The sequence below is a fragment of the Denticeps clupeoides genome, chromosome 2 (assembly GCF_900700375.1).
Source record: "Denticeps clupeoides chromosome 2, fDenClu1.1, whole genome shotgun sequence".
Classification (NCBI taxonomy): domain Eukaryota; kingdom Metazoa; phylum Chordata; class Actinopteri; order Clupeiformes; family Denticipitidae; genus Denticeps; species Denticeps clupeoides.
The window spans coordinates 35383245-35405759 of record NC_041708.1 but is presented as its reverse complement, the minus strand read 5'-3'; the positions used below and the strand labels follow the sequence as shown (position 1 = coordinate 35405759).

The 22515-nt window shown below is 42.6% G+C and overlaps 1 protein-coding gene across 1 annotated transcript in view; it reads right to left on the bottom strand.

Moving 5' to 3' along the window:
* Positions 1-10920: 10920 nt before the first annotated feature.
* jph1a (junctophilin 1a) overlaps positions 10921-22515 on the bottom strand; it is a 29453-nt gene continuing 17858 nt past the window's right edge. Inside the window, exons 3-6 of the mRNA XM_028968739.1 lie at positions 21836-21954; positions 14237-14970; positions 13512-13608; positions 10921-13369 (exon numbers count right to left, since the gene is read on the bottom strand). Coding sequence (XP_028824572.1) covers positions 13528-13608; positions 14237-14970; positions 21836-21954 — 934 coding nt within the window. The 3' untranslated portion in view covers positions 10921-13369; positions 13512-13527. The remainder of the gene's footprint in view (positions 13370-13511; positions 13609-14236; positions 14971-21835; positions 21955-22515) is intronic.

Here is a 22515-nt window from a genome sequence, read left to right as displayed (position 1 = left end):
AGATACAACAAACAGCTCTCATTGCTCTATCACAAAAGTCTGATAATTACCAAGCCTTGTACTGTGTAGTAATTTATCCTATTTTAAACATCAAATCACATAGCTTTTGATAACATTTGTTTTTATGATGTTTGCTTAGCCATTTAGGACAAATGAACATTTAAACATTTTTATTTCTGAATAATAAAGCCTTGCTGTCTATGGTTGATTCTTTCACTAAACTTTTGCTCAACTTTTCTCTTATAGGACCTTTAAAATTAAGTAGTCACAACAATAAAAATGTTTTCCCTGTATTCCCCCCTTGATTGTCTGCCTATTTTTACTATATTGATGTTCTTTTGATTTGGTGAATAAGAGTGACTCTTAAAGTGTCTCATTCTATTTGTGGTACAATTTGTTGTCAAGTGTGGTGTAGAATTGCGTTTGGACAGTGGAGACATGTGCCCACTAGGATGTACATAAAGGGTTAAAACACCATTACAAAAAAAACTTTTATTTGTTGCACAATCCATCTGATATCCTCTTCTTTGAGCACAGCTTATTCCATATTCTGCCATATGTATAAGGGATACGTTGCTACGGCCAGTCTTTATAACCTGCACCATCAGTTTGGACTGACATGCACCTTAACTACCCAGTTTTAAACCATGCAAGGCAATGAAATTAGGTTAATTTGGTTGGTACTTGGTCAGTTATTGACTTAATATTATTTAAATATTGATGAATGATATGCATTTCTATGATTTGCAATACATATTATTACTCATTAGGGGTGTTGAATTTAATCGTATAATCGATGCATCGCGGTGCAGACGTGGACGATATTGCATCGATGCAGTGCAGAACATAATCGATTATATTATAATTAGGGGTGTTGAATTTAATCGTATAATCCATGCATAGTGGTGCAGACATGGACGATGTTGCATCGATGCAGTGCAGAACATAATCGATTATATTATAATTAGGGGTGTTGAATTTAATCGTATAATCCATGCATAGTGGTGCAGACATGGACGATGTTGCATCGATGCAGTGCAGAACATAATCGATTATATTATAATTAGGGGTGTTGAATTTAATCGTATAATCCATGCATAGTGGTGCAGACATGGACGATGTTGCATCGATGCAGTGCAGAACATAATCGATTATATTATAATGGGGTTGCTAGGTGATTTTTTTGTTAAAAAGTAGTGCCGGTAGTGACTGTGGCGGCCTGAGTACAGCGCGGCTCCGGGTACGAGTTTCACGCTGCACGGTAAGGCACCCACCGGCCTTGTTGGAACGGAGGAAAATCGGATCTTTCTCTGTGTGTCCAGAGATCTACAAACCAACATTATCGTCTTACCAGGAGTCTAGATAAACACGCTGACTTTTCGCACTGAGCCATGAAAAGCGGCTTTTGATTTTCTACAATGCGCAGAAAAGCGGTCTGTGTTCAGTCGGCACTCACCTGACGTCACGGACGTCTGGACCAGGCGCTTTTCTAGCGTTTGTGGCTTCAGGTTGTAACGGGTTTCCTCCACTACACACGAATCAGAGAAATGCAGAGAAAGGTGTGCATTTAAAGGAGAAGGAGACTGTTACAAGGTGAGAAGAGGACTAAACGGTGACCTTAACTGTGTAGAAAATGTATGGCATGCATCGTGATGCATCGATATCGAGGCACTGATAATCGTAATCGAATCGAACCGTGAGACCAGAGAAGGTTCTCACCTCTATTACTCATATACTGTAATATTCCATATAGTAGAGTACATGATGTGAAAGATATTCTACATTCAGTCTGCAATGTGTTTTTACTCCCCCTAAGTATTTTCATTAAATGAAATGGGTGGCTGAAAAATGTCAATATTCATTCAAGGGACATTTTAATAATTACTGCACAGCTAGTGAGGAAGGTGTCAGTAAGTTGTAGGATCATGATGAATGTATATTTTATTCTAACTTGCACATTTGTTCACAGTGATGTGTAATTTACTACTTTATACTGAAGTATTTAAATTTATTTGTACAACAATTTACTTAATTTTATTGTTTAAGTTGCAAAATGGTATAAATTTAATGAAAATAGGTGAGTATCAAATGTTTAATACCATGATAATGTCAATCCAATTAAGCATATATGGGATGTGTTAGAAAAACCCTCACAGAACTTCAGCAAGTGGAATGCATGCCTTGATGGCTCAGGAGGACCAACTCAATACTAGGCAAGTGGTCATGATGTTATGACTGTAATCTTGAGTTTGAGATGTTAAAAGTGTGTGCCTAAAAATATAAATTACTTTCCATTAGAATCTGTGTACGGCTATTGCATATTTAATCAAGACCATGGGCTTGGAGTGAGAGAAGTTACTTAGATTCTTGCAAAGCACGCAAACTTCTCTTTTAATTTAATGTTACATTTTTTTTTTAAAACACATTTTAATGAAAATTTCAATTATTTATTTTCAAACAAACACACCCACACCTCCCCCTATCCAACAAAACAAACGAAAACAAAAACCAACCATATTTGGGGGGTTTATAAATGAGTTCATATCTTTCATTTTTACAATATATCTTAGTCTCTCCAGACAAGCCATTAATTATTTTTTCCACAGTCTAATACAAGGCCATCTGCCTAATGCTGTAGATATGTAAATGTAAGGTGCCGGCAATTTAATTTACATTTACAGCATTTATCAGACGCCCTTATCCAGAGCGACTTAAAATCAGTGGTTACAGGGACAGTCTCTCCCTGGAGCAACTTAGGGTTAAGTGTCTTGCTCAGGGACACAATGGTGGTAAGTGAGATTTGAACCTGGGTCTACTGCTTCATAGGCGAGTGTCTTACCCACTAGGCTACTACCACCCTGCCATCCTTAATAATGCGAATACCCATCTGGCTTATAAAAGTCCAAAGTCAGTAAACCGTGGCTGTTTCCCAGCTATCAGGATATATTCCCACTACACAAAGCTTGGTTTGTAAAGGAAGTTCCCTTCCAACGATGGGACCCATACATTTTGTTACACTCTTCCAAAATTGCTGGATCCCTGCACACTCCCATAAACAAAAAGTTTATGTAACAATGTTATGTTTCAGTGGGGAACACACCGCTGCTGGTTGTGCAAAGCCCTGTTTTTCTCATCAAGCCCAGCGTTAATCCTGCTTTGGCTCTTGTGGCGCAGTGGTGACAGCTGACCAGGCTGACCAGGCCGTGAAGGTTTGGCTTTGTGTGTGCTTAACATGCTCTGCTGTGCCTGCAGAGGGCGCTGTTTAACAATTGTTGGGATCAGCCTGAGGGCTACAGTAGAGCTACAGCTCCAGTAATCAGGCCTGAACAGTTAGGCAAGTACGGCTGATTTAAATCCCGGCTCTCTTTGCCAGTCGTTTAAGCCCCCAGTTGACCGATCGTTTACAGCGCCAGCTCAAGCCCACCCGAGCCTGACTAAAAAGCTAAAAACTGAGACCCAACTCGACCCTCAGGCCAAGATTTACCGCTCTAGGCCACGGCCTGTTGTATCAGTGTGTCGGTGTAGTTCAGGTCCCTTTGAAGCGAGAAGGCACAGTCGGCGTGTGTTTGTCCGTGTGTGGATGTGTGCGCGCGTGGGAGTGGGAGTGCTCGAGCGCATCCTCGCTCTGTGTGCGTGACCACGTGTGAGTGTGGATGTGAGTGACAGTTAGAAAGGACACGATCGGCGCCTGGTGCTATTTGAGAGGCGCTCATCATCGCGCACCTCTGGCGAAAGAGGGAGGGAATGTGCAGAGGGGACCTGGGTTAATAATTCACGTCACATGATATACCTGCGACCGTCGCTTATTCACTCTCCTGACTGAGACTGTGTGTGCTTAGCAGCTTCACGGGTCAGTAAACTATTAACCATTTAACTCACAAGGCGATAGTATGAAGCCCACACAGTAGTTACCGTTGTGTTGTGCCTGTGCTATTCCAGTGGCCAACGTCATTATGTATAAACAGGCAAAAATACATTCCAGCATTCCAGGGACTTTAAGACCCTGCTGTGATCCGTAGGTGGTCCAGAAGAAGGACAGTATCACAGCCAAGAGTTTGTGACTTCGATCAAGTACAGAAAAGGGTCCCTTTTATAATGGCACCTTGATGACCGGTGAAATACGCGTTCGTGTGTAGTCTGAGAAATCTGCGGTTTAGCCTGCATGCAATTGTATGGAGCCCTAGAAGCCCAGCTGTTCTGCATAGTACCTGCAATGCAGCCTGACGTAAGTACCTTGTTTTCGTAAAGGTGACTAAAAGCTGGGCTAATAATAATCATATTGCAACGGATAAAATGGGAGAATATATCTGGTAAATTTGGAACAGATAAATAACACATTCCAGCGTGAGTGAGCGGAGGAACAAGGCATGGCTGGAAGTAACTTAACACACTCACACATGAGCCAGATGGCCACAAACCTAGAGATGGAGATGGAAAGGTAAATGCTGTACAATGTAATGGTGCGTAAAACCAACAACGAAAAACTGGAGTGTGAAGGTCGTTCATTCCAATGTTCCATTTTGATTGGTCAAGAAGCATTCTAGAAGCAGGTAATGTTCAGGTGTGCCTGGCCCACAAGGTGGCACTATATTGTGCAAATGGTGGCCTAGCAGGTAAGAACGAGACTCATAACCAGAAGGTAGCAGGTTCTAATGAGGTCCCCTTGAGTAAGGTACCGTCCCAACACACTGCTCCCAGGGCACCTTTCATGGCTGTCCACTGTTCACTAAGGGATTATGGCTTAAAAGCAGAGGACACATTTTACATTTTACATTTACAGCATTTATCAGACGCCCTTTTCCAGAGCAACTTACAATCACTAGTTACAGGGACAGTCCCCCCTGGAGACACTTAGGTATAAGTGTCTTGCTCAGGGACACAATGGTAGTAAGCGGGATTTGAACCTGGGTCTTCTGGTTCATAGGCGAGTGTGTTACCCACTAGGCTACCTCCACCCTGTTGTGTGCACCGTGTACTACGGGGCAGTGGTGGCCTAGCGGTTAAGGAAGCGGCCCCATCATCAGAAGGTTGCTGGTTCGAATCCAAGGTGCCACTGAGGTGCCTCCGAGCATTGTCCCCACACACTGCTCCCCGGCGCCTGTCATGACTGCCCACTGCTCACTCAGGGTGATGGGTTAAATGCAGAGGACAAATTTCACTGTGTGCACCATGTGCTGTGTCGCTGTGTATCATTTAATGTCTGTCTTAGCTGCCTCCATCTGTTTCCATTCCCTTATTTAAGCTATTCCCTCTTTTACTCTTGTGATAAATGCTGTGGAAAAAGTTATGAAAAATGTAATTAATTAAAAGTATCTTTGCTTAACTTCTAAAAGTAAAAAAAAATACTTAATTTAATATTTACTTTTAGTAAATGTTAGTTACTTTAGTTAGCTGATGAGGTAAGTAAGCGCAGAGTCAGGACATTCTGGGAAACAAGGATTTATCTATAAACAGAAACAAAACAAGGCGCGATGGCTGAAAACAGGGAAATAACGGGGAGGACAAAAACTAGCCCGCAGGTGTATGGCGATTGCCAGAACTCAAAATATATTTAAACCGTTGTCAGGTCCACACCGAATGGTCAAGTTCATAAACGAGTTCACGAAAATGCCGCCGCTACCGATGGGCGGAACCACAGGGCTTTTAAAAGCTGTCCTAATTGGCCCCAGGTAATGTCTCCCGCTGACGCCAATCCTGACATGTTCAGACCACCCCATAAGACATTTTTAAGCACAGTTGGACAAGTAAAAAATAACAAATTCTGAATCGTATGGTCCAACTCTAAGATTACAATAAAAAAGGGAAAATAAAGCCATCCAAACCTGTTCAATAAAGTATCCAAACCTGTTCAACAATTCCTTCTTAACAAATTGTGCTTTTTGATCTTTCTATAGCAAACATAAATATTTCAGTTGTCTTTGCTGACAAATGAGCACACTGACTGCTTATATAAGAAATGAAATAAAGCACCCTGCCCCACAGAATACTACAGCATTAGACTGTAAAGATCTTATTCAGTTTAAGCAATGTAATGTATGGAATACACATGCAAAAAACATATACAGAGCATCCGGAAAGTATGTCAGAGCACAAACCACGCATGAAGGCAAAGGAATTGTCTGTAGACCACAGAGAGTCCCGATCAGCAAGTGGCCTCCATAATCTGTATGTGGAAGAAGTTCAAAACCACCAGGACCCTTCCTAGAGCAGGCCACCTAACGTGAAGGATTGGGGGAGAAAGGCCTTAGTCAGGGAGGTGGCCAGAGATCCTCTGTAGACAGAGGAGAACCTTATAGAAGGACAACCATCAAAGTTTGGATGAGGCACCGTTCATCACCAGGCTGACACCATCCCTACAGTGAAGCATGGTGGTGGCAGCATCATGCTGTGGGGATGTTTTTCAGCTGTAGGATCTGAGAGACTAGTCAGGATAGAGGGAAATATGACTGCAGCAATGTACAGAGACATCCTGGATTAAAAGCCTGCTCCAGAAGGTTCTTGAACTCAGACTGGGGCGACAGTTCATCTTTCAGCAGGACAATGACCCTAAGCACACAGCCAAGATATCAAAGTAGTGGCTTCAGGGCAACTCTCTGAATGTCCTTGAGTGGCCCAGCCAGAGCCCAGAGTCAAATCTAATTGTACATCTCTGGAGAGATCTTAAAATGGCCGTGCACTGACGCTTCCCCTGTCAACAATATATTGAGCAAAGGCTGTGAATACGTACGTACTTATGTGCTTTACTATTTTTTTATAACATTAAAACATAAAATGACTTACTTGGTGCTTGAAGTGATGCATCATTGTTTGGGTCATCAATATTTTTGGCACAAATATTGATGACCCTTTCATTTTCAGTACAAGTAGAAGAATAACGCGAAGAGTTTGTGGACACCCGAACACCTGCGCAATATTCCTGTAAATTCAGCCGGATTCGTTTTCTTTGGCACTAAATTTTTTGCTCAGTAATCCAATGTAGCGAAGTAAAATGTACTCGAGTACAAATAAAATTACATATTTAAAAAGACAACTTACGGTAACATGAGTAAATGTAATTCGTTGCTCTCCACCTCTGCTCGTGATATGTATGCATCCCTGGGTAAATGTCTGTATGTCACTGTTCTCCTCCATTGCAGACCTGGGCTGTGCGTTATTGCTTCAAGACCCCTGTGCCGTGTGCTTTTAGTTGCATTAAAACGTCATTATGTCGTGATGTACCTTGTCTTAGAACATCTGCCAACCTTTTAATGACTGGACACATTTCACAGATTATTTGCAGAGCATCAGTGGCAACACCGTTATGTTTAACGTAAATAAGTTTAATTGTCGCTAGATTTGACCAGATGCCGTATTTACAGGGCCAAAACAGCTGGGGCGCACACCGATGTTGTATGTGACAAGGAAATGCACAGACATTTGTACATGCTCTTGAGGTACCATGAAGAGATGATCTGTTTAGAATGGCAATTACACAGTAAAACAGGGTCACCAATTTGGTCTGAAAATACAGTACACGAGTCCAATAATGACACGCCCAGCTTCCACCCAACCCTGGTGTGGACAAAAGAGTTAAAAAAAATTGACAGATGCATGGATGCATATGATGTATTGATATTCAGTGCTGTTTTCAGAGGGGTGAAAAGTGGTCTAACAGCGGAGAATAAATATTACACTGAGGACCATGAACTCTCCTCTTTTTACCATCTTTGCCATATCCATCGAGACTAGGCAGAGCCACTGAAGGAAGTCACATTTTGTTAAAACAGAATTAAAAAGTACTGGCGTTTCCAATCGCCTGAAGGAACATCCAGCATTTTGACAACACATATAAAGAATAAACAACACAAGGACCATGGTTTGGGGAACACAAATCCTCATAGTTCATTTGCCTATGCTTTATGTAATTTTAGGCACCCTCACACACTCATTAAACAGCAATCAGTGACCTTCCAGTCATCCCTTACACCAGGGCGCCCATCACTTTGAAGGCTTGTGTATGACGTCCCTTGCAGCTGCTCTGCACTATTTTAGTGTGGCTACAGCCACCCAGCAGCCCCCTTGAGTGGGGTAACTGTCCACCCTGAGGGCCTCCGGCCCTACAGATTAAATCATCCGCGGCTTTCACAACACACCGACCTAATCATAAGCAGAGTTATTTTGCCTCAGCATGTCGAACATTAGCCTGGATAAGTCTTTACATATCTCAGGAATGGGGTCCATGAAATTACCCCCTTAATCCCCTTAACATCCAAAACAAATCAAGGGGGTGGGGCAGGCTTGATTTCATTAATTCTCGTTTAATCAGGATAGGAGGATGAAATACCTTAGACGTCAACATGAATTAGGTGTACCGGTATAATTTAACATGTAAAATGTTGTTTAGGTGCCCCTAAAGCAACGATAAAGCTCCATGGTAGAACACAGAAAGGTCAGAGCTGACTCAAGAGAACGTCAAGCCTAGGAAAAGGCTCTGAATCATTATTTCTCAAAAGAAGCTTCCTTGGAAAGACTAAGGGAAATAATTTGGGATAACTGACTGGCTTTTTGTCAGCAGGACCTATTTTTGGGCAGGATTTTAATAAATCTGTATCAGCGCAATATTGCTTAAGGCAAAAGCCAAATGGGTCAGGGTCAGTTCTGTGGCGGATGACAATAGGCTGGTCCGGAAGCTTGTGATGAATCAAGGTCAGTACTCCACAGTCAATGAACAGCTGAGGCCTTTGGGCCGTCTGCTGCACAAGAGGACGAGAAATCGTCACAATAAATTTAATGGTGCATGAGTTAGAGCCCGAAGCCTGATCAAGGGGATTTCTGCTGAGCTGTCAGGCCTAGTCCTTTAACCTCAGGTCAAGAGGGTACTAATCACATGAGGCACAATCTTCAATTGTAATGGGTCTGGGTCCAGGGTTATCTGTTTCAATAACGGAACCAGCTTTTCTCTAGCATTTTCTCCAGGGACAAGCGGTACATGCGCTGTGAAAGGTATGTTGACTGTGCAAATCAATTTTGAAAGAAAAAAATTAACTGTTTATTTCAGTGTTGAAGATCTGTAATTTTCCGTGATATGGAAGCCTGGCTATCGGAGAAGACATCCATCCAGCTTGTACTATGACATGCAAGTGGCAGCCCGGCGATGAAGTAGGTTAACACTAACCGGTTGTGACATGGAGTCAAATGAGAGTGAAAGTAATATTTACCCAAGTTGAAATTTCACGGAGTGACACATGAAACCAAGTTAGGATGTAAAAAAACAGAACTGCTTTCGATTTGCCAGACTGGAATGCCGGCATTACCATGATTAGCAGGGTATAGCCTACAAAAATGGGCATGTGAGCATCAGAACTAAGCCTGCTGTAATAGGGTCTAAAAAGAATTAGGCCCGATGCGTGTGTGTTGGTCAGTCCAGAGTGGAAAGTCCCTGAGTGTTCAGGTGTCTGATGGCTTGTGGAATGAAGCTGTTGCAGAGTTTGGCAGTGAGGGCCCGAATGCTTTGGTACCTTTTCTCCAGATGGTGAAGAGTACATGCAAGGGGTGTGTAGAGTCCTTCTCAATGCTGAGCGTGTGTTGTAAATGTTTGTTATGGAGGGAAGAGAGACTCAGATGATCTTCTCAGCTGTCCTCAATATCCGCTCTAGGGTCTTGTGGTCCGATATGGTGCAGTTCCCAAGCCAGACAGTGATGCAGCTGGTCAGAATGCTCTCAATGGTTCCTCTATAGAAAGTGGTGAGGATGGGTGGTGAGAGATGGGCTTTCCTCAGCCTCCACAGGAAGTAGAGATGCTGCTGGGCTTCCTTGGCTGCTGAGCTGGTGTTAAGAACCCAGGAGAGGGTCTCCTCTAGATGAACACCAAGGAACTTTGTGTTCTTGACATTGTGTTCCAGTTGCAGAGGGAGGTGTTCAGGCCCGGCAGGCTCAGCTTCTCAACCAGGGGCTGAGGAATGATGGTGTTGAATGCTGAAGTGAAGTCTATGAAAAGCATTTGGGTGTATGTGTCCTTATTGTCCAGGTGGCTGAGGGCCATATGCAAGGTGGTGGTGATGCCATTGTTCATGGAACAGTTCGGAATGTTTTTCTTCATCGAACAGAGACAAATGTAAACTTTATCAATTTAGATTTTATTAAACCAGATGATTGAGTGCCAAGCACCAGTTGCCGTGGAGACCGAAACCTGGTCTGCGTCCGTCTTCACTCTCCCATCCGGGAGTCCCTGCACTACATCTGCTTTCTTGCAGGGACACAGTTTCAGGCAACAAGAGAAAAAGTGCGAAAAAAGAGCAATTGGTTAAGATCAGTAGCCAGAACCTAATAAATGGAGCCCTGATTAAACAGAGTATTTAGGCTGATATTAATTCTTTGGCATGAATGGAAAATAGCCCCCCCCAGCCTCAAAAAAGACAAAAAAAAAAACAAAAAAAACAACCAATCAAAAACAGGAGCGATATCCCTCCACTGCTTACAGGACTAATCCAATTTTAGAAACGATCACCAGACCCTTTTTAGTAGGTGCTGGAGACCCACCTGTGAGACAGTGTAAGATTACACTACGTTTGGGAAAATGAGGCTCCAGAGTTGCTAATAATATAATCATTTTGCAGACCCCATTGCTTTTTCAGTGTTTGATTATTGATTAATGTTGTAATAATAATATTATGTGTTCACTATGTACATGTTATATTATTAAATATGATAAGTTGGTCAATTTCTTGGGTCAAATTCTAACCACCAAGGCATATACAGCTGTTCTACGGACAGACTTGCAGTTCAAGTTGGGCTTTAGTAATTTCAGTTGTGCAGTAAAACTAATCTGCACAGCAGCTGGCACATGGAAGTCCTCTGCACTGATCCCAAACCCGGGAATGAACCTGTCCGGACAGAGGGATCAGAAAGAAGGGGTATGTAGGCACTACAACAGCAGGCGAGTACAAGGCATAACATTTTATTGTTATACAAAGAGAATACATCTCCAAAGACTTTACAGAAATCAGGGGGGTTTCTCAGGCTCGAAATATCAAAAGCACATCAGCTCGATCCGCTAAGGTCCAGACGTAGAATTTGTCAGTGTCTAACACCGTTAACAGCTATAACCAATCGTCTTATAGTTAAAGGTTGTGTGCATAATGTGAATTACAAAGTCTTGCCTACTGTCAAAATACAGATGTGCAAATCCTTAGAAAAATACCTCAGAACTTGAGTCAGTTTCTGGGTTGTGCTCTTTAAAAACTTACAAACAGCATGTAATCTGCACAGAGTAGAAATGTATTTCAATGTTGCATAAAAAAAATGAAAGAAAGAAAAAAAGACCCCATTTGCTGCCTGTCAACCCTCTGAATGAGGCACCAGCAGAAATAAAGAACAGAGGCCTTTGCACCGCTCTGCCCAATCAGCAGTTACAGCCCCCCCCCTCCCCACCTTTGGCTGGAAACTGCGTTCGGAACAGTTGCTCTCACGAGAAAAAAAAAAGTAAATTCTCTTCAAGGCTGCCAGTGGCTTCGACTGTGGGCATAAGCTTCCAGTACACAACCTACTTCCAGTGTAATGCAGAAGTTCTTTAGCCAATATGCTCACTGCGCTGATACTTGCACTGTCTTTATAATAACTCCTATCACAAAGCACATTCGCAATAAACCATGCAAACTAGCAGTAAAATTATAATAAACTTGACGTCCAAGCCCTTTCATATAATCTAATACTTTTGAAATTATACAGTAGCGGTATCTATAAATTGTGTACACAACATAAATAAAGCATCTTGAAGTTATAACTGTGCTTTTTATAATAATATGGTAAAATAAAAGATCAATACGCTGCACCAGCAACATAGAATACGACAAAAAAAAAAAAAAAAGAAGTGGCACATGAAAAATGACCAAATCTAATGGACTGAAACACTCTACAGAATTAAGACAAAGACATAGTCACTTTTTGAGGCTTCTTTTTTTCCCCCTTCATCACCTTTTTGAGGTAAACAGTAGCACTGTTAAAGACTTTTTAAAGGCCACCACGTTCCCTGCCACTCTACCTGAATCCCTTCCACACTCACAGTCCTCTGAATGCGGCCCGGGACGCACAATCGTCTTAAATCATCGCAAACCCAGGCCCTCGTCTACAGGAGTTTGGCTAATGAATCTTTAGCAATATACCAGTAGCTCGTCATATGCTTCACAGTTTAATGACGTGACATTAGAAGCAGGAAGCAAAAAAAAAAAAATGTTAAAATCTCATGCAGAACAATCAATTCACGTGTGGGTTCCCACAACCTCATAAATGATCTTTTTTTGTTTCTGGAAAATGCAAGAAATGATTGATAAGACTTCAAATTCCATAGAGATGAGCCCAACCTTACAACTTCACAAAGGTCAAGGACCAAAACAACAACAAAGAAAACAGCATTTCAGTTAATCTGATGTTTACTCCCTTTTTTAGATCAAATGAAGCGGTTCTATCCCATTGTGTGATAATACAGATGACAGGTATACATATATATGTATATATTCCCTCTTTAAAAAAATAAAACATATTGCACTTCTCTCAAAGCTAGAATATATTTCACTTGTAGACTTGTAGTTTTCTTTTAATATACTGAAATAAATAAGGGTGATTCTCAATTATGCCTAGAACTGAATAAACACGAATATGATGAAAGAAACTACGACCACCAAAAAAAACTAAAGAAAAAAGGGGAGAATTAAAACAGGATTTTGCATCGGGTGTTTCAGAAATGAACAAAACCACCTCCCCTATGCGCAGGTAGAAGATCTGAGAAGGAACTGCTGCTCTAGGTAATGGAATAAGACTGGGTGAGCATGACGCCACTCCACGCGTTCGGTTTCCTCTAGCGGGTTGGCCACTGCAGCAAAGTCCTCCGAACAAATTCCTCTGGCAGCCATGCGCGCATCTCCCCATTAAAACGTCAGATGGTAAAATAGTAAGGCAGCTGCTGGCACCCATCATCTCAAAAGTGCATTGCTGAACTTTTCCAGTCGAGTCTCCCACTGGGTGCCAGTGGAGACGGAGTGGCTTTCTTCTTCAATGGGTAGGGCTTGGATTAACAGACTTAATGTATATAATCGTATCATTTTTTTTTTTCAGACTGAAATTTTGACATATATAATAACTTTATCAAATAAAATAAAAAACTTTGACGGCATTTATTTGCCATGTACCATCATGATATCTCACTCTCAGCTTTCACAGGACCCAAAAGAGGCACGAATCATCAGGCAGGGATTCGGACGTTCTGGATGTTCCTTGTTATTCCCAGGCTTCTGTTTCACGCTCGTTCCAGTGCTCCCGCGGCCAGTCCTGAGTCTGACGGATGCCATGTTGATGTAGAAAGGCCGTGGACACAACTGTACTTGCCAGAACTTCGCTAGGGGTGGGGGGGTCAAAGCAATTAAGAGTTACGACATGTAGATGGATCGCACTGACAGTATGATAAATTGGATAAAATGGGAGTATCGACTGAAATGTGTTGATAACATTTTCAATTACATACCAGTAGTACCGCTTACCTGAGATGTTTCTCTATCAGGTCAGGAAGTGGACAAAAATAATTGCTAGACCGATATTCAAAAGCATAACCATGGCAACCAATATCGAATTAGGACCCTGGGGAGAGAGTAAGTAAAATATAAGGAAAAGGTTTTCTCTTGAGAAGACAACATGGCAAACAGAATATTAATTTTATTTAGATATATTTCACAGCCTGGACAACATAAACTAGTTTATCTTCTAATAATATCAATAAATCTCCAAAAGTGCATCTGAAAAAAATTAAATAAACTCTGCTTATGAACAGTGAGATCAGAGCTTAACCTAAAGACAAGATTTGTCTTGTTGCAACTATATAAAATAAAATTGCCTACAAAACAAAAATGGTCATTATCTGGGAAGTGGATATTCAGAAAGATTCAGAAAGAAATGGCTCCCAGTGGCTCCCAGCCTTTCCATTTGTTTCTACGTGTTATTTCCTGTTCAATATAGTTATAGCCACATAATTATTATTATTAATATTCACAGCTGCTGTGTGTTTAAATATCCTCTATGGCTACACATTTGCAGTATTGACAGTGGATCACATTCACTAAAAAATAATATTCATATTCAATAGGCCTACATTGCTGTATTTGAATACTGGCCATTCACTATGTGTGCACGTGTGTGTATGTGTGTGTGTGTGTATATATATATATATATAAAAGACAAATATATATATATATTTAGTGTGTGTGCTTACTGATTCCTCTTCTGTTATGTCATTTGAGATCTCCATGCTGGCTTTCTTAGTGTCAGCAAGGCTCTTTGGCTTCAGAGATTCCTGTTTCCTGAGTTTGGGCTCAGGTTTGGTGGCAGCAGCAGTGCCAGTGGCAGGGACAGGAGCCGGAGGAAGAGCGAGCGTGGCAGGCTTTGGGGTGGGTGATCTTAATAACTTGGGGGGAGGTGGCATCCGGGCCAGGGCAGACTGTGTCGGAGCTTCCGGCTCTTCGTCCTCCGGCTCCTCGGGCGGGGGCGCGGCCTTCACCGGCGTCTTCACGTAGTAGCTGTGGTACTGCCGTTGCCGTTGCAGCATCCCGTTCCCCTGGCGAGCGGGCTCGGGTGCGGGATCTGGGGGCAGTTTCGGTGGGGGCACTTCCTGTTTTACTGGGACAAAGGTGACCTGAGAGGGTGGTGCTTTGGTAGGCTCGGTGATGGGAATTTTCTCATCTTTACTGATCTTTCTGCTGATGCTGATCTTGCGGGTCATGCCGCTGTTGGCCTGCTGCTGCTGCTGCGCTTTCTTTTTGCTGGAGTGCGGCGAGGGGGGAGGCGTGGGGACCGGGCTCCGCGCCGGCGAGTGGGTGGGAGTTGTGCCTTTCCTGTAGAAGTGCGGGCTGCCTTTGGGAGGCTTTTCCATCATTTTTTCCTCTGGAATTTCTTTAATTTCTTTAATCTCAACAGGTTCAGCAAACCGCTGCTTGATGTACTCAAGGCCTGTGGAGGAGAATACCAAAACATACATGTAACTGCATTCATATGCATCACATACATATTAATCATGCACTATAATCACCATGCAATGACAATTTATTACACTATCCCTAACCTTGGGGGAATAATGACAAACGGTTTACTTTGGAGAGCCTCACAAGTTAGGCGGCCACTTACTTTACCGACATACACCAACACACACCGCAATTTAGTGGCCAGGTCAGCGGTGACACAGAGGTTACAAATCCATCAGCCAACCAGTGCAAGTGATCTGCGATCCACTCACTGACCAAGAATGCAGATTAGGGGCGCACAGTGTTTTTACCCCCACGCATCTAAATAGCGGTCACTTTTCTTTTCCAGTATGAATGTACCCCAGACGGTAGAAGAGCATTTTTGCAATCAGAAAGTATGGAGATAACTTATTTCCAAATCATTTAAGGGACCATGACCTGCTCTTCACTTTTAATCACCGCAGGACCTTTTAAAATAAATGATAAATGAAGTAAGAAACAACTTAATAGGTAAACCAAGCTCATCAAATAGATTTCTGCTGCTCCATCTGTCCTGTTTATGACGGCGAGTGATATCTGGCAACGCTTTTTTGTTTCATTTGCTAAACAACAATTAATCCTATAAATGAATGAAAGTGGCTTGTTGTCTAGCAGTTGTCATTAGCTTGAAATAGTTTTTGTGGCCGAGCCAGAAAGACGGCTACGGCGACATTGTGCATATAAACACAGATCAACCACAACATTAAAACCACTGACGGGTGAAATGGTTTCATTGCGTTGGCACCTGTCGAGGGCAACGAGCGAACAGTCCGTTCTTCAGACGACGTGTTGAAAACAGGAGACTTGTTCTCCAAATTCCGCAGACCTCAATCCAACCAAGCCCATGTGGGATCTGATGATTCATGGAAACCCCACCTAACCCCACAAACTGGATTTTCATATAAATCCAGACCTTTTTAGGCAGGTGGTTTTAATGTTGAGGCTAATGTTCGTATATATTAATTTTAATGTCCATATAAACACAGACATCTACAAATGTCTAAAAATAACAGTTGTACAAACCACAAATCCTAAAAGGCTTCCTGGTTTTGAACTGCCCTTGACCTTTTCTTTTGTGGCCTGCCTAAACTCCCAGCCGAACAAAATGCAGAAGCCTCGATGGTGCAGCAGGGTCCACACAAACTTACATTTGCATAATGGGCCTTTCGGAGAAATCCAGCGGCTTGAAATAACTTAAGCCCAAACTGCGTCGCTGCAGACAGGAATTTATTTGTACGACATGAACAGTAGTGACTAATGCCAACTACAAAGGAGCGGAGGGGCTCTGATGTCCTATGGTCTTAAAATTGTGTGAACAAAATTTCCTGCACTCTACAGTCATTTTTGGTATGTTTATTTTTAGCAAAATGAATAACATTTGAATCAGGGCTGCTAAACGAATCCAATTAAAACCACAATCTTGCATCCTAAATCTGAATACACAACAATATTTTGCATTTAAATGCAAAAAAACAAGCTCGCTGTTCCCCTCATTCACTCTGACGAATCGTCTGAGATGCTGTGAAACATGTACAGAAGACAGAAATGGCATGAAAAATGAGAAAAAATGGAATGGTAGTCAGTCACAGGGGAGCTTAGCCAGTGACATAACCAGAGATGACCAGGGCTGGGCAAAAAGTAATGATGTCATAAATTCACAGAACAAAAACGTAGAGTACAGAATACTTAAAATCAGAACTAGTAGGCGCACCGTTGTAAACAACAATATTAAAATTCTAATTTTCATTCAGTAGTACAGATTTATTCTAAAGTAACTGTTCTGAATCTGACCTTATAATGTGGACTGCACGCAGGCACTTGTATCTTGAATATGCATTGCTCTTACATGTATTGCAAAACATCCCATCACTGATGATGGGGCAGTGGTGGCCTAGCGGTTAAGCAAGCAGCCCCGTAATCAGAAGGTTGCCGGTCCGAATCCCGATCTGGGATCCACTGAGGTGCCACTGAGCAAAGCACCGTCCCCACACACTGCTCCCCTGTCCCTGTCATGACTGACAAATGTCACTGTGTGCACCATGTGCTGTGCTGCTCTGTATCACATGTGACAATCACTTCACTTAGACTTAGACATTTTGAAAAGGCATGAGATGCACAATACTTGTGATTCAAATTTAATGAAAAACAAACTAAAAAACCCTATTTCGTCTTATTGGTGACTCAGAAATGCTACCAGCTATTCTCTTCATGTTTATCGATGGGAAGTGTGCCAATCACTTCTTTGTGGCAAATTACACAAATACAGCATTCATTGCATCGCCATCAGAATGGTCAAATGGAGAATTCATTGAATCATTATCGTCTGGCTGGTTGCTAAACCCGCATCACAGATACTACAGATCCCAGTAAAAAAAGGATCCACACTGTAAAAAACGGCAAGTATTTGCATTTCTTTGACTGAGCATGACGCTGTGAACTGTTCAACCAGATTTTTAAAAAATGGCGTTGTATTTTAAAAAATGTATTTTATTGCTGTCTCTCCTCCCCATATTTTCTTGTTGCTTGGCTATGAGGACAGGCGAGGTATTATCCAAGGAAGCTCTTGCTTCCGTCTATATGGCTCCATAAGAATACATTCCTTTGTCTCGGCCACAGACGACAGCTCTATTCAGACTAATCCTGTGTAAGGTTCCACTCCACTGGGCACAGTGAGAGGAGTGTGATAGACTGGCCGCTGAAATCCTTTTGAACATCTCACCCCTGCTGACCTTAATTTTTACGCAAACGATCATAATGAGAGGAATCCATTTGAAGTGAGATATGTCTGCAACTCAATGCGAGTTATGCCATCACATATGTTGCCTTTATTAAATGACACTAGGTCAGAATGGTGACTCAATATAATCTGACATAAAAAAAAAAAAAACGCCCCCACTGCATTTTTCAAAACTGAACCAATATCTTTTGATTATGACGTGTGTCCTATAAAAATAATCATCAGGGAGTCTTCATAAAGGCACCGCACATGTTTTTGTTATTAAGCCCCAGAAAGGATGCATCACTCAACTATCCCCAGGATGATGACAGATGGGACAAAGCGAGTCCATTGTTTGCACATTACTTACTGGGTGCAGAGGCATTAGAACGCGCCTGCAAACAAAAACTGACAGAGCGCACGCCTTTCACGCGGATTCAGCCATGATGGCCTTTTTTGCATGCATTTGAATACACCTTGAATACACCAAAGGATGGGAAAAAAAAACCTGTCAAGAGAAGTGGAACACAACTCTTGAGGGGGCAGATGGAATGGCATGAAATGACAGGTAGTAAAAGTAAACATACTATAGGACTGGTGCCAGGACAGAAATGTAACAGACAAGGAAACACAGCAACACTACAAAATGATACAGGACCTGACAAATCAAGAAATTAACAAAGAAGGGTGGTGCAGAGTACACAACACACCTTCTTTGCAACATGACACACCCTCATTACTCCAACACGCCCCATTGATAAGGCTAATGTCTGAATGTCTTTTGTCATGTACTGTGTAGTATCTACAGTTAGAGCTATTAATTACAATGGAAAAAGCTATAAAGAGCAATGTCAAATAAAAACATGAAAATGAAAGCACCGCAAGTCTCACATGTATTATTACAGCATTAATAGTGAAAGAATGACATGGACTCCATTATTTTATCAATGATTAAACATACACTGCAATAGACATGTTTACCTATTCTTTCATTTGTCCTTCAGTTAAATTACCACAAGGATAAAATCTATAAGCCTTGCATGCAAATTTACCATGATTTTGAATGTCAAGAAGGGAGCAGGAAGGGAGGAAGCAAATGTTTTAATAAAAGTAACTGTAGACCCTCAGACAGTTGAACACACAAAAGGAATGTACAAATGACATTTGAAAGAATGAGGATGGGACACAGCAAGATACGTTTATACTAATAATAACAGATGCACACAATCAGGTAATCAGGAACCAGGGAACCAGAGGACCCGGAAATGTCAGGATCGTGACATGGATATGTCACGATCCAGCTAGGCCTATTGTTTCATCAGACTTTTGTTACAAGCATACGAAAAATGCGCATGAAATGGTGCATGCGTGTGCATGCATATGTGTCTTGTGTACGTGTTCGTGTAAATGCATCTGGGTGTGTGAGAGATCCTGTATGTGTGTGAGTGTGGCTGAAGGAATGGACAGCTGCTGTGAATCAGCCTGGCCGTTCAGCTCAGCCATTCCACCATTCAGCCCACTAGCATCCCAGCTATGTCTCCCCAGTAAGGACGCATTTGCTCCAAATATAGAGTGATTAACGTCACTCTGTAAACCTCCTCTGGGGAAACAACCATTCTAGGTGGGATGTTGGCAAAATGCTCACAAAGGTCACCGTCTTTCCCGCCTTGATGTTTTCAGCAGTGTTCTTAACCGCCTGTGATAATCTGTGATAAGTCTGTAATGTCAATTACAAGCAGTGGTGGTAATTCTTTTCACCGGGACATTTTGTTTCTCTTGGAAAAGCATGGTAAGCCATGAGGCAGCCGGCCGATTCGTAAGCAGATCATTACGGTCGCTATGGATTACGTGAGAAAGTCACCCAAATATACTTTGGCATCGGCTCTGGGATTAAAAAGCCTCAGTCCCACAATGGCGCTTGACATGGGGTTTTGTTATGTTCATCAGATTTTTATCACAAACTGAGAAGGGCGACTCTGAAATGTGTTTCCTCCTATTTCATCAGCGCTGGCGCAGCACGGCTCTTGCAGGTTCGCGTATGCGGCAAAGCGAGAATAAGCTTTTTAAATTGACGAGGCTTATGGATATGCACGCCTCTAAAAAGGGATCTTGTTTACATAACACATCCCAGCAAAGGTCACCACAGCCCGAGCTGGACCACCGCGCGCTCACTTGTTACGTGACTTTACTGTGGCATGGCGGCTCGCGGCAGCAACAGCAACCGTCTATTTTAACAAGGCACGGCCGAGTCCATCACACCGCGTCCCAGCCGGAGGTACCCTGTGTACAGCGCGGCAGCCGTGGCCGTTTCTCGCGCGCTGGTGTACGGCCGAAATGTGGGGGGGGCCCGGTGCCCAGAATGTGCGCCGGGGCAGCTGGCAGTCAGTGGCCGCGCGCACACGTCACAAAAAAACAAACGTAGAATCTCCTGGCCAATTAAGCCGAGTATGGATTTTGTTTAAAAAAAAAAAAGAAATAAAAAATTACCCACATTAAGATGCCGCCTCCCCTTTTTACGCCAATGGAGCCCCGTATCCCAAGGCTATGCAAACAGGGCCTGCGGGCATTTTCCTGCCACTCATTTGAAAGACAAAGCAGCTTGTTCCAGGAGTTCCAGTATCCACACCCGAAATGGTCCGGCTCCTTCCCTCCCCAGTTCCCCGGTCAGCTTTGTTTTCCCCCGAACGCGGACACAGACCTTCATTGTAGTCATAGAAACAGAATACTCGCGTTCACCCAGAAACCTTTCGGCACAAAAGCCAGCGCGCGCCGTGGGGTAATGCGGCTAACAGTTGTCCCGGTTTCTTTTTATTCGTTTGAACTTTTTGGATCGTTTTTTTCTTTCATCAGCATTCTGCGCAAGACTTGCAGTGGGTTCTGGTCTTTCCTTCAGGAGCCAACTTCAGCTGGAGAAAATGCTACAGTGGAAAAGGTGTGACTGCGGCCTAGCGATTGTACTAAAATGCAGGGAATCCCCCCCTGATTCCAACCTAGGTTTACTCAACAGAACACAACCGCGAGTAAGCCCTGCTGCTGACCTCACCACCCAGGCGTGCCCCTTCTGATCGGGGGGTTTCGTGCCGGAGGTGTTGTTCATGCAGGGAGAGGGAATGTGCCGAACGGTCGTGCATTTTGGCCCCAGAAGGGACACTTTATCAGAATCGGCACTTATCAGTGGCCGCCGCGCTGCTGGCTGCATTGTGCCGGTGCTGTTATCTGACAGGCCACTCTCACAGTCGCCGGCTTTCAGACCTCGCGAGCGAGCCTTCACCTCCTTCTCAGTGCATTGTGCACATCATAAACAGATTGTCAGTGTGCATTCACTCGTGCACGCATCCTCATCAATAAAATGCGTGATAATTATAAGTTTGATCTGATCGTGTCTGTTCCAGTTACAAGTTCCTAGGCTAAAGCAGCGACTTTAGCTCAACTGATTGGCTTCTTTCGGTCAAAAACAGAACATTAAAAAAATTACAAAATCAAAATTACAATCAAAACATCAGCTAAAAAAATTCCAATAATGTTACAGTAATGGTAAATAAACTAACAAGTTTTCAACATACATAACATAACTTACCATTAAAACACTTTAACTAAGGAAGGCCGACAGAAATAGAAAGGTGTTTTTGCAGTCTGTTTTTTTCCTCCATGTAGTTCTGTTGTACTGTAAAATTGTACAATTTAAAGCATTGGGTTCTGGTGTTCAGTATATTAAAACAGATGTGAAAGTAAAACTGCCATTTTAATGCACACACTGCACAACTGTCTCATAGATCAGTTACCTGTCACGATCCGGTCCGAAATGGGGTTAATCCGGGATCCGGACCGGAGTTTCATTGTTGTCCTGTGTAATGTTCCCTAATCGTTTTCACCTGTGTTAATTGTATAAAACTGCCCTGTTCGTTTCTGTCCGCTGTCAGGTCTTTAACGTCATGTTCCGTGTTCACTAATGTCAATGTCTCGGATGTCTCCCCTGTCCTGTGATTCACCAGTAAACCCCTGTTTCGTGATGTCAGGTGAAAGCGTCCTCATTCCTCGTCACTCTCCGTCCTGCTCTCTGTGCACCCGCCGCTTCATGCCCGCATGGACGTGACATTACCTGGCTGGTGGAAGTTTGGGGAGAGCTCCTGGGCCACGGACCTGGCAATTTCAGAGTCCTGGACAGCTGCTATGGCTGCCTGGTCAGCTGCCTCACCTTTGGTTCTGGCATGAGCGGTCCTGTAAATATACACACACGCACGCACACACAGCCAATTAGTTTAAAGCAAACCTCTTACATGCACTGCTGTAAATGGTAATGAGATAAAAAAAAAAACTGTTTACTGCTTCTGTTTACATCACATAGTGTATAGGGATTGTCTGAGAACATCATTCATACATCATTCATGTGAAGGAAAATAATGATGCCATGAATCCTTTCCAAGGTTCTCAAGGACCACTCTTTAAGTTGTGCATGTGATAATCATCAGATTTTGGAACACATTATTCTTCTGTAAGTATAATTACTTTGTTCAAGGCTGTGCTCAATATACTACACCCTCGTATACACATTCCGTTAAAAAACTTGTTGTTATGTAGAACCAGTGATGTAGATTCAACCCTCCTATTTTAGCATCATATTAACATAATGGAATTTTGATTAAAAAAAGTTTACTTGAGGTTTGGGCGTCCTTATTAAAAATAAAAACTGAGAAGTCACATAAGTCACAGCCTTTGCTCAATGCTTTGTTGATTGCCCTTTGGCAGCAATCACATCTTCAAGTGCTTATGAATATGATG